The 13509-nt window shown below is 37.9% G+C and overlaps 1 protein-coding gene across 1 annotated transcript; it reads right to left on the bottom strand.

Annotated features, from left to right (window-relative positions):
* Positions 1–4495: 4495 nt before the first annotated feature.
* On the bottom strand, positions 4496–13099 carry LOC140245672 (uncharacterized). Its single transcript, XM_072325218.1, has 2 exons — positions 12412–13099; positions 4496–4788 (listed from the first exon to the last, which is right to left on the bottom strand). Exons 1-2 carry the CDS (start codon positions 13097–13099, stop codon positions 4496–4498), a joined length of 981 nt encoding a protein of 326 aa, XP_072181319.1.
* Between the last annotated feature and the right edge of the window lie 410 nt (positions 13100–13509).

The following is a 13509-nucleotide window of genomic DNA, read 5'->3' as shown; positions in this document are numbered from 1 at the left end:
ATGCAGTATCAAAGGGATGTTGCAGTTTTGATTGAGGTAGGGCATCATGTTTTCAACTTTTTTGTGTGAGTTATGAGAAACCTCTATTGGCTGCTGAAAGAACATTTACCTCCAAGAGAAAATTATAGCTAATTTGAAGAAAGTTGGTCGTGAAATGCCTGAGATATCAAAAATACAGCTATCCTGATAAAAAGTTGGTCCTTTGTTTTTTAATATCTCAGTTAAATCCACATCAATCATCAGAGTCCAGATGGTATATCATTTCATTTCATTTCGTTTATTTCCAAATTCTCATTAAAATACATGTAACAAAGAACAAGGTGAAGATAATAACATTACATCCGGTAACAATATACATGTACAAGAAAGACAAGGAAGGGAATTCTAAGAGAGAAAATGGAGGAGCCAGCAGGGGCCATTGGCCTTTCTACGGCTGGACTCCCACTTGAGATTTTACTGTATGTACATTATAAGATACGCTTAAAAGAAGGGAAAGAAAGACGATTAAAAAAATTATATAAACAGACAAACTATGAGTGAAAAAATGTAAGAAAGAAATACACATTGCAGACATCACATGAACGTTTGATTAAATTTCTGCAGAAACTTCAATTACAATCATTCAACAAAAAGATGTTATATCTACGTTTAAAAGAGACAAGGGAAAGACATAACTTCATTTCATCAGGCACAGAATTCCAAACATGTACTCTTTGATATTTAACAGATCTTTGCTATGTAACATATCTGAGAAGAGGTAAATATAGGTTACCAGTTTGTCTAGTGTTACACAAATGAATAGCTCTCGTATATTTAAACATGTCATCAAAGACAGAGAGTAATAACTTATGAGTATGTAAATGAGGAGTTTTGTAATTTACATATCAAATACAGTAAGAAGCTGGAGCTTTTTAAACAGAGGTTGGGAAGGTGTTGAAGGGTGAGAATGTGTTATTGCACGTAGTGACCTTTTCTGAAATGTGAACACACGATTTAAGAGAGATTTTGCACATTGGCCCCAGATCATTGAACAATATGTTAAATGTGGCAATAAAGTGGCGTTATAAATATATAATAAAATCCTTAACGATAACAGATATCGTATAACACCAAGAAATGATGTACAAGAAACTCGCAATACCTTTTGATTATTTATAACAACATCGGCTATATCATCTGCTATTTTCTTATTTTACTGTTTAAATACTATGCAATTTGTTTTCTTCATATTAAAAAAAAAGACTTATTTGATAAAAAGCTTCGCTCAAGTTTTGGTATTTCAGTTGTTATGATAGATGTTATTTGGGTGGCGTTTCTACCAGATATAAATACATTTGTATCATCAGCAAAAATAACTGAACTCATGTTACTTCTAACATTTTGTATATCATTTATGTAAAATAAAAATAATAAAGGGTCTAGATTTCATCCCTGGGGAACGCCTCTAGTAATTCTTAGAAATGAGGAGCTATTGCCATCAATACAAACAAATTGTTGTCTTTTACTTAAATAACTCTTAAAGGTAGGGAATCCCATTTGCATGCCTTAAATGAAGAGTTGTATAAACACAGTGGTATGTTGAAGAGAGTATCATTTTAGAAACTCCCATAAAGTATTGAAAGTGGAAGGTAACATTAAGTACATTTTTATTGACCGTTAGATTTTGAATTGAATTCTTTTCGGGGCTCACCGTACATTCCAGTACATTACTAGGCTACCTTTGCAGACCCATGCACTGCATGTGTGTCCATCATGTATATTTTGTGAATAAAGTTCATCAAAACTTACAAACATTTCTATATACATTCTTGCCACACACTCTATAATGTTATTACATCAGCTCGTATACTTTTAGATTTGTGTTTATAGATAAAAAAAAAAATACAGAAGACTGCAACAAAAAGGCTTACAGTGCTGTAAGTGTGGCTGACACACAGAACTACTGAGTAGTTGAGTTTTGTGCATTATTCAAATTGTAGATAACTGTTGACTTCCAAATTTCTAAGCAGTGGCCTAAACAAGTCCCCTGAGGTTCATATTTGATGTTTTGCTGCATTTTGGGAGTTCTGTAAAAGGTATCCCCTACCTTTAATCCATTCCAAAGAAATTCCACGTATGCCATAAAAATATAATTTTCGAAACAAAATAGAATGAACCAGGGTGTCAAAAGGCTTTCGACAGATCTTAAAAGATCCCAACACCTACATGACCAGCTTCAAAAGCTGTGTTAAGATTATTGATGAATTCAAGTAAAGCCATATTTGTTGAGTGTCCAGATCGAGTATACTTATAAAGTTTATCACATTTATCAATGAAAGAGATGAACTTAGCATACACCAGCTTCTCAAATATCTTTCCAAAAATTGACAAGGAAATTGGCCTGTACCTTTCACACTGAGACTTGTCACCATTATTATATAAATATAGGCAAAACTTTAGCTATCTTTAGTTTTTCGGGAAAACATCCAGTTTGCAAAGACATATCAAAAATACGGGACAATATACTGGAGCAATAATATGTATACACTTTTTCAAAACCATGGTACTGATATCATCATGACCTGGGCTTTTGCCATCTTTCAGACTTAATGATACATTAATTACATCAGAGTTGTTTATGGCTGTGAAGAAAAGTGAGTTTGGGAAATCATTAATAAGAAAATTGGATGGACTTTTCACTGAGGATGGAACACATTTTGCAATACTCTCACCAACAGAGACAAAATATTCATTAAATAACTCTGACACTTCCACAGAATTTGAAACAGACTTGTTATCTTTTACCAATAGTGGGGAATCAATCTTACTCCTATATTTCAAAATACCGTGAATAACATTCCATGTACCTTTCAAATCATTTTTTTTACCGTAGAAATCACGCTTAGCTTTTCTTATTGCATCATTAACAATATTTCTCTGTTTCTTCTTAGCAGCCTCTCTTTATAATAAGGGATTTTTTTTTTCAAATTTACGATAGTAAGCATTTTTCTTTCGACAAAGTTTCCTTATTTTTACCCTTGGTCAATGCCGTTGGAAAACATGTATTGTATAATGAACAAAATTTTGTAGAATATGTTTCATATAACACATCAACATCATTTTAGGATTGTGAATGATGTCATCCCAGTAAGTCACAGTTAATTCTTCATAAAACAACAATATATTACTCTCATTAATATGTCGTACCACAGATAAGCATGGCTCATTTATATGCTGTGTGTGTAAAGACTCATTAGATATGAGAAAAATTGGCATGTGATCACTTACAGGGTAAGTGACTATACCTAACACATATATATTGCACGGATTATTTACAAATATGTTGTCTAACAAAGATGATGATTCAGTTGTGACTCTAGTCGGCTTAAAAATAACAGGAAAAAAGGCATATGAATTCATGTATTCAATAAAATCTTTGGAATGTGTATCATCCAGATTACAATGACTTACATTGAAATCTCCCATCATAAAACAGGATTTATGCTCGTTTGCAACTTTAAAAAGAATTGACTCAACACTGTCTTTGAAGGCAAGAATAGGCTGACCAGGCGGTCTATACCCAAATAATGAAATTTGTATCGGAGTATAACTCAATACAAAACAATTCCACTGAATTTACAAATACAGATGTACATTCAGATCATCACGTATCTTATATTTTAGAGTATCTTTTATGAAAAGACCCACTCCTTCACCGGGACGGTTCCTTCTTCCCTTTCCAACAAAGTTATAACCACTTAGACCATGTATAGGTAAAAGCTTCTCATCGTTATTCAACCAAGTTTCAGTAATCCCAAGCACTGAAAAACTACATGTAGTATTAACATTTGAAATACATGAGTACAATCTATCAATATTCTTTTTAAGACTACAAATATTACAATGGAAAAAAAAATAAGGGAGAAAGAGGTTCTTGTAGGTATATTCTTCAGGTCATAATATTCAGAACAAAATGTGCGGATATATACGTGACTCATCCATATTGGAGAAATGTCACAAGGAGAGTGATTATCCATGCCTGAATGAAGAGAAGTCTGCTTATATACAGAATTAAAACAATGAAGAAAAGGAATGCCGTAAAACGTAGGAGTTTGCCTGCAAATAATATTCTGTAGTAGCCTGTCACTGAATTGCACAATGGAGATCATATCAAAATACACACATGCCTTCATTGTAAGAACCAGAGGGCAAGAGACACAGAGGACAAAAACTGGACAGTTACGCTGAATACTAATAAAATAGAATAATTAATGAACACAGACTAATTAAAGCTTGTAAAAGAGCTCAAAATTTGCTGTAGAATAGGCATAAAAAGACACTTGCCAGGGATCTACATGTACGTCAGGACCCTTACTGATACAATCTAAAATCAATACATGTAAAAAATAAGAGTAATGACATGACATAAGAGCACAAAACACAATACGCGATTATGTACAAGGTCAACCATTCAGGGCATCATACATTACAACTGTAAACGAGTACAGTCGCTGGCTTAGGAGATAACACATGGTCTTGGAGATGGCTGACCCCGTTGTGTCTTCAGTTGTGCGAAGATTCTGCCATCAGATGTCCATGCGCTCGCGACCTTCTTGCTTGTGTAAACTTTCCTGTAGAGCTCTTGATTTCTGGCTGTCAGGTCCTCTTGGATCGAGATACCACTGCCCTTGAGCTTCCTTCTAGCAGTGATTACCTTGCTCCGTGTCTTGTAGCTGCAGAATTTCACGAGGATACCGCCGCGGTGCTTGCCATCTTGCGTCTTGCCTACACGATGACATCTGTCGATGTCTGTCGCAGAGACCTCCAGAATTAGACGCTCAGGGAGTACACCTAGGGCCAGCTGTTCAGTTGATTCACTACGAGATTCCTTTAAGCCGAAGATTCGAAGTGAATTCCTTCTCGAATGCTGTTGCAGGTCATGTAGTTGATGTTCCGAAGAAGAGAGCCAGTACGTGTTCACAAGATGTCAACTGGGATGACAGGGAGTCGATCTCAAGGGCGCCGGAAGCGGGGGGGGGGGGGCAGGGGTGGCACTTGCCCCCCCCCCCCAAACAAAATGTTGGGGGGCAAAACGAGTTTTTGCCCCCCCCCCCCAAGTGCCCCCTGTAACAAATAATTAATCACTGATTTAAAGACCAAAATGAACAATAAAGGCATATTTCTTGTCTAAATGTTGTAATTTCGTAACTGGAAATGCAAAATTTTCGCTCCTAACGGAGCGAAAATTATAATACACTAACAACATACATTATTGTATCTATACACTAATAGTAACTTATGAGTAAATTTAGTGTATAGATGGTAGCCTTGTGTCCTCGAGTGTGCCCGCTGAAACATACCTTTAGTAAACCTTACACATTTCATTTTCTTCTTTGCTTTCTAGCAGTATAAGAATATTTTTTATTGTTTAACGATGCGATCACCTTTAAGCTTTTAATTAGTACATTTCAGATAAATTGCAAAGTAAAAGTGGCTCGCTCGTTCTGCCCGTACTTATAGTAAAATGAACAGTTTTCATAAGTTATCATAGTCCTTCGCACTGATTTCTTTTACTATGTTTAATTCCTCAGAAATTTAATTTAAAATGTTCTATAAAAGCGACTTTTATACTCTGTTTTTACAAAAAGTCCCGACCCCAGCTCGGTCGCTTCGCTCCCTCGACGAGGATCTCACACCATCACATAATATACCCCCGTATGTTAAGATCATAGTCCTTCCAACTGATTTTTTTTCAATATGTTAATTCCCTAGAAATATGCTTTTAAATGTTCTATAAACGCGACTTTTATACTCTGTTTTTACAAAAAGTCCCTACCGTGGTATCCCCCCTCCCACACCCTCCCCCCGCTCGGTCGCTTCGGTCCCTCGCCGAGGATCTCGCACCATGACATTATTAATGTACTCCCGTATGTTATGATCATTGTCCTTCCAACTGATTTTTTCAATATGTTGATTCCCTAGAAATTTGCTTTAAATTCTCTATAAACGCGACTTTTATACTCTGTTTTTACAAAAAGTCCCTACCGTGGGAGAGGGTATCCCCCTCCCACACCCTTCCCCACTCGGTCGCTTCGCTCCCTCGCCGAGGATCTCACACAATCACATTATTATGTACTCCCGTATGTAATAATCATAGTCCTTCGCACTGATTATTTTTCACTGTATGTTTAATTTCTTAGAAATTTGCTTTTAAATGGTCTATAAACGCGACTTTTGTACCCTGTTTTACAAAAACTCCCTACAGTGGAGGGGGTATCCCCCTTTCAACACCCCCCCCCCCCCCGCTCACTCGCTTCGCTCCCGCGCCGAGGATCTCACATCGTCACATAAATGTGCCCCCGTTGAGATTTTGCCCCCCCCCCTAAAAAAAAAAATAAAATAAAAAAAATAAAAAACAGAAGTGTTCCGGCGCGCTTGGTCGATCTCCTATCTTTTCTCCTGCAGTTGTACTTGTAGGTCATGTATCTGGCCGGTGTTCATTTCTATGTCGTCAGAGAATGATTTTGACGTCGCCTCAACAACCTCCTTGACTACTGTTTTGATGATCTCATGGATTTTTGGCAAGAAATCCGTCATTTACTTCCCAGAAGTTCGTCTACGACAGTAGCAATTGATAGATCAGCAGATTTCTTGGTTGAAGGCATGATGACGACTGATACATGGCATGGCCGGCGCAGCCGTGGGGGCCGTGGGGGCTCGGGCCCCACTCTTCTTGTGCACCATACACAGGAATACATAAGGTCACATCACTTTGGGCCCCCACACTTTTTTTTAACCCTGAAGTAGGCCTACGTAAGTGGCACTAAAATAGAAATAGATAGAGATCTTGAAGTGCGGTAAGATTATGTTTTTTTCTCTGAAGACCCTTTTTTTTTTTTTTTTTTTTTTGCTTGTCAGGTGAAAACACCCGGAAATGGAAGGGGAGAGAATGAGTTGATGACCCTTTTTTTTTTTTTTTTTTTTTTGCTTGTTAGCTCATGAAACCCGGAAGTGGGCCCCACACTTTTGAAAACGCTGCGCCGGCCCTGCATGGGTCACAGGGAAAGCAAGGATACACAACGGTACAGAGAAGTCGTATAGGTTCTAGAGGGCAAGATGGCGGGCGTGCGCGGCGTGGTACAGTGTAGCAGGGATCTGCAGATTTCACCGCGGAACCACACATCAACTTCAATCACTGGGACCAATGCATAACGACAATGAGGCAAGAGTTTGCAGAGTAGAAAGACTCGGCATTAAAAATGGTGATGAGACAGCAGTTCCCACTTACGTTATATGGTAGTCAGTCCCTGGTAAGTGCATGAGGTGTAGATAGTTGATATTTACATGATGAAAATAATGGACGGATAAAGAAAATCGAGAAAATTGCAGTCTATACGGCTCTGCCTAGTTCGTCACTCTGGATACCAAAATGCGAACAAGTAAAAAAGACCAAACTGAAACTAAAAACATCCCCTCAACTAGGAACTAGGCTGCGCAAGTGTGGCTACACAGTCCGTGGATAACATCTAGACAAATTGAAAATGAGATGCAAAAACATAGAGGTCGTGATACGCTCGCTATAGACGAGCTAGTAATCGCCATCTAGCCCGACCAGACTCTGTTAGCACGCTGTGTGCGAATACAACGTGTGACAGTCGAGGCATGCAGCTTCAAAGTGGGGAACCTCAACACAACTACGAAACTTATGAAAATGTATACGTTTCTTCTCATTAAGACTTTAAATACATGCTTGTATTACAGAAGCATTGTTCTCCATAACGGGTCCATAGAGAGCCCTCGCGATAAGTCCTTGGAACAAAAAAAAAAATGACACTCTCTGGCCCAATTCCTGACCGTCGGGATTCATCGTTGCACAATTCAAAATGACGCCTTGACCTCTGCGAATTATGCGCATGCGTACTGCCCAACGTCGTCTGCTGCGGAGAGATCTTATGCGTGCGTGCGCTGCTTCGTAGCAGCACACGGTCGACAGCGCGACCTTTTGAAAGGGCATTCACATCACGTGACCTCCCGATAATAAAATTGGCCTGGCGTGAAAGATGATGTACCGTTTGGACATGCTGGCTATAATCATCAATTTCGGTAAGTTGCATAACGTGAATTTGAATATTGATAGCATAGATATAGAGTCTCATTATTGAAGATTGTATTAGATGAGTTTGAGGTGACAAAAATGATCTAAAGTATCAAAATTCAAGCCGATCGCAATGCAATCGTTGAACTCTCTTCGTGGTTGGTGGTCCCGACTGTACAGCCCTGTCGCTACGTACCTACGTACAGCGACTGGGCTGTGTATAGTTAGCCATCACTGTGCTCCACGTACGTATGTGTACCGTATGACAATTGTCCCCCAAAAAAAACTACAACGATACCCTCCGCAATGTTAACTTTAAAAAAGTGAATTATGTAATCAATCCAATTACAATTTCGGGGATGGAACTATCACTCATTGCCCACATCTTACAGAAAACCCCTTCTGATTTTCTTCAGTGGTCAAAGAGAAATAAGGATTTCTGTAGAGCATGCCAGGAATCCTTTCCCTCTAAGTTCTGACCATTCTGTTCACACATTAATTAGGTGATCCGAGTATCCTCTCAGATCACCTTCTGTATCTGTACTGATTCTTTGTTTTTCTTCTCCTTCTTTATTTCTCCTCGAAAGTTTTGCAGACGTTAACTCAGAAAATTTCAAAATTATACCATTATATGTATCATGTCCAAAAGACGACATATCTAATAAAATCATTGTGATCAGTCGACCGTGACGTCACTATGACGTCATTATCTGAAATCACATTCTCATTCATATCTCATTAATTGAATGGAATTTCTCAATGAAATTTACGTCTCACATAATTCAAGTCAAGCTCTTTCTACTCATATTCTCAAAATTCATCTCTACACCATATACGTGTACGCGCATGTTGAAATGTCGACATGGTCCAATCGAGCTCAATATTTTTTTTCACACGCTTCAGATCATTTGGAGCATTTTTCCACAAAAAAAATGAAAAAAAAAATGGACGGACGCGTACGCGCGCACGCATATACGCACGCCCAGCTCGTATACAATAGAAATTTCCCGTTTTTTCACATGCATCGCATGTCTGAAATGTAAAGGAATTATTCTACCAAGTTTCAAGTAAATCCGACTCCATATGAAGTCATACGGGTCCGTCAATGTTGAAATTCCGCGCGCGCGTCAATGGCGAAATACAGTGCAACTATGCCAAAAAACCGCCAATTTTAAATATGACTTTACTCGTCAGGATGGACGGTGACCGTTCCCCCCCCCCCTTCCTTACATATTCTGAAAGCTGATGAGTTGTACATGTCATTTAATTGTTTGGCGATGTTGGAAAAATGATTAAAAGATATCAAATTTCTCAACAAAATAAAAAAAAAGTAAATTTTCAAAATGACGTCATCAAATTTCAAGTTTACTCGAGCGTATCTCACTTATCCATCGACAATTTTCACCCAGATTTCAGCATGTTGTAGCTTATTAAATGCTCTTTCATAAGTGTGTGTCAAAATTTTGATTGGATGACGGCAACCTCTCGTAAAAACGGATTGAAAGTGACCTTGCCAAATTTGACCAGTTTACGTGATGTCTCTATGGGAGTGGAAATGAAAATTGACGTGACTACCTTTTTCGAGCCCTAGCTCACTTATCCTTTGGTGAATTTCTCCCAGATTTTAATATGTTGTAGCTGAGACTTTGGAGTAGTATAAAATGTGCCCTCCTTTTTCTTCATACAAGGTTGGGATCACGTCGAAAAACTTGGTTAAAACTGGCATTTGGCTTCGATGAAATAGCTCAGTGGATAGAGCATCCGATTTTTAATCTAAAGGTCCCAGGTTTGAGGCTCACCCCTGCTTTTTGCTTTTTCTTAACACTTTTTCCTTCTTCTTTTTTTTTTGTTAGTCTTATTCTCCCTTCCTAGCTTTATCTTTTTCTGATTTTTTTATGCGTCTCCTTCAAATTTCTATACAATACAACTTTTTTTATTTTACTTTCTTTCTTTCACTTTCTTTGCAATAGATCAACAAAAACAATGGCTATCAATCCCATATTTTGCACATGTTTAGTTCATGTTACGAACATCATTTCATTAAATAACAACTACTTCCTCCGACACCATCTTGGGTAGGTAAATTAGGGTCAAATGTCAAAAGTGTTTAATCCTGTATCTTGGTAAATACAAGTCCTATCTTTCCCAAATTTTGCACACGTAAGGAACATGTTGCAAGAATTATTTCACAATTTTTTTTTTTTTTTGCTCAGACGCCATCTTGGCTGAGTAACGTGGGTTCAAATGTCAAATATGTACTTCATTCTTCAATCTCATTAGTGTATATGGTATCACCATCATATTTTGCACACACATGGACCTCAATAGATGGATCATTTTGTAAAATAACGACGCTTTGGTCGGACGCAATTTTGGCTGTGCAAATGAGGTATTATCTCTATGGGAGTACATTTTTTTCTGGAAATGAAAAATAACATGACTGTCTTTATTGAGCACTAGCTAATTTATCCTTCAGTAAATTTCTACCAGATTTTAATATGTTGTAGATGAAACTTTTGGCTATCGTTCATGTGATCCATATTTTTATTGAAAGTCGGGATGACGTCCAAAGACCTGCTTGAAATTGACGCTTAGCTTCAACGTCGGGAGATATGTCTGTCTCAATAATGTGACTTTCTTTGCAATAGCTCAACAAAAACACGCCCTTTCACCCCACATTTTGCACATGCTTAGTCCATGTCATGCACATCATTTCATAAAATAACAATCAATTCATCAGACACCGTCTTTTGTAGGTACATTAGGGTCAAAGGTCATAAATGTTTCTTCGTCCTGTATCTTGGTAACTAATTGTCCTATCTTTGACATATTTTGCACATGTATAGACCATGTCGCATGAATCATTTCATAGATAACAAACTTTTGCTCAGATGCCATCTTGGGTGTGAAAAGTGGGGTCAAAGGTCAAAACATATGCTATTTCCATTTTAAATCTGTAGTCAGGTTTGATTCCCTTTTTCTTCAATGAGAATCTCACATCATTTATTTATCGGATCACCTAATTTGTCAGTCTTGACAAATTCCAAATCTAGTTTGCAGTTCCAAGAGCATCAGAGTGCAAAACTTGGAAAAATCAGTCCCATGACATGTTTTACAACAATCCACATTTCTCTGTGACTACTGAACCAAATTGAATGGGTTTTTCTGTGAAATAGAGCTCAGGTGCTATATATTAAGAATATGATTACAGTTTTTCGGGGGCATACTGTATATATACGAATTGTTAAAACATTTCCCACTTTTGATCCTTAATTACATGGTAAACTATATATCAGATAACACTGACATTCATATGAGTTATAGCTGAATTGTGTACAATTTAGTGGGAGGTGATTTGAATACGAAAGCATGAATCACTTTCATTAAATTCATGATTAATCTTAAAGTTAAGTTCCATATTTTGGTCAAATTTGAACCCTCTGTTCAAGACTGAACTTTGCACAGGAACCAATGATGTGTATGTGAGTGTGTGCTTACAGTGATCCTGAACAATAAATAGACATGAATACCACGAATACCACCTTTTCAGAGCTCTACTGACTATCTGGACTCTTGCTCCAAGGTAGGAGGCCTACATGATAATTCATGATGGATTGCCATGGGCACTGATAGTCTGAATTCATGATAAAGGGTAAATGCATACATATGAAAAATAGTAAGCACATGTTTTCATGTGCTTGCATACACTACATTTCAGAATGAATAAAGACTAGCTGTGACAGTGGAATTTCTCATGAATGTAACCTAGTATTCACACCCTAGCATAGCCATTGTTCAGGACCATTGTCTGGGTGTTAACCACAAACTCCCATACTCACCAATTGACCACTGTGCAAAGTTAAAGTTTTGTACAGAGGGTTAAAATAAAGCAAAATCTGAACAATAAGTTCAAAATAAATCTTGAATTTAATGAAACTATTTTTTGCTTTCATTTCTAAATCGTACACTATTGAGCAAGAGCTTATATCAATATCAGTGTTATCTTATATACAGTTTTTCAAGGATCCAAAATGAGATTTTTTTTTTCTTGGAATACCTAGTACCACGGACTAACGAACCCCTTCCTTCCTGGTAAGATTTACATAATTTACCTTTCTCCTTTATCTTAACGTATAATTACCTTCTAAGTTTAGATGATCTTATCTGAGAAAATGTTTTCCGAAAGACTATAGGTAATTTGGATTTGGGCTATCTATGACAAAGAGAAACGACTCGCACAGCATTTCAATAATGATTAAACTTGTGTTGCACGATACTTAAAGACTTCACATTGTGCGAATTATTGAAGCATATTGCCCTTTTGTTTTTCTTCTTACCTGACAACACTGCTTCAAGTTTTCTGAGGTGAGTAAGGCAAGTGTGAGCTTTGTCTTCAATAGCTCTAAACTCTACGTCCATATTCGGGATCATCGACCCTCTTAGGTCATTAGCCTTCATCTCTTCTGACCACTGCTGGTAGTTTGTGATGATTTCCACCTCATTGCCACGAGCTAACATTTCCTTTCCTCGCTGGTGAGATTTAGAAAATTTAGCCAGTTCCTCTGTCTTCACCTTCTGCAATTTACCGGTAAATTTGCGCTGGAGGATCGCAAGTGATCTGAACGACTCGTCGAATTTGCTCTTGCTGTTTCTGGCAGGTGATTCCAGTAGAGAGCATCCAGTAGGGTATTTCTGTTGCAGATCATTGATCATCTGCTTGATTTCATCACTGTTGTCAAGAATCCTTTGCATTGCCTTGGTTAAGACAACTGGCTTCGCTGGCGTAACACTGTGGCTGTAGTGATTTTCCATCGAACACTCGCTGCAGATGAGTTCCTGGCATTTTTCGCAAAAATACTTCATGAGATTAGGTTGATGCTTCTGGCAAACTGGTCCTGTCTCCTTTGTAGGTCTAACTCTGTGATCAACGGTGGCATCCTTATTCTTCAGTGCCTCGACCATCCTATTGGCCAAGATATTCGACTTTAGCTTGGATATTCCCAAATTTCTTTCGATAAACGTCATTTGGCGACATTCTGGGCAAACAATCCTACATCTACCATTAGCTAAAGCAGCTATGCACTTTTTGCAAAATGTGTGTCCACATGACAGGTCCTTTGCTTCTTTGAATGTTTCCATGCATACGGGACATTCAAGTTGACGAGCTATCGCGTCCTGGTAAGCCGCCATATTGTACATACTATAATTCCAATACGTTGACACACCTGGCTTCAGACTGATAGATCTTTATGATCAAAACTTGTGGAGATGGCTGCTAAGACGTCTTTCATTAACACAAGAAATCGTTGACACAAACGCACTCTCGGCTACCACCGAATTGTTTGGGGCTTTATAGCAGTTGTGCTCTCTCCCCTACTCAACGAACATACAAAATGGTTGGCGCTTTATTGCATGCACAAATAAAAGGATGTATA

Source organism: Diadema setosum (genome assembly GCF_964275005.1).
Source record: "Diadema setosum chromosome 20 unlocalized genomic scaffold, eeDiaSeto1 Scaffold_20_unloc_1, whole genome shotgun sequence".
Classification (NCBI taxonomy): Eukaryota; Metazoa; Echinodermata; class Echinoidea; order Diadematoida; family Diadematidae; genus Diadema; species Diadema setosum.
This window is presented reverse-complemented; position numbering and strand designations above follow the sequence as displayed.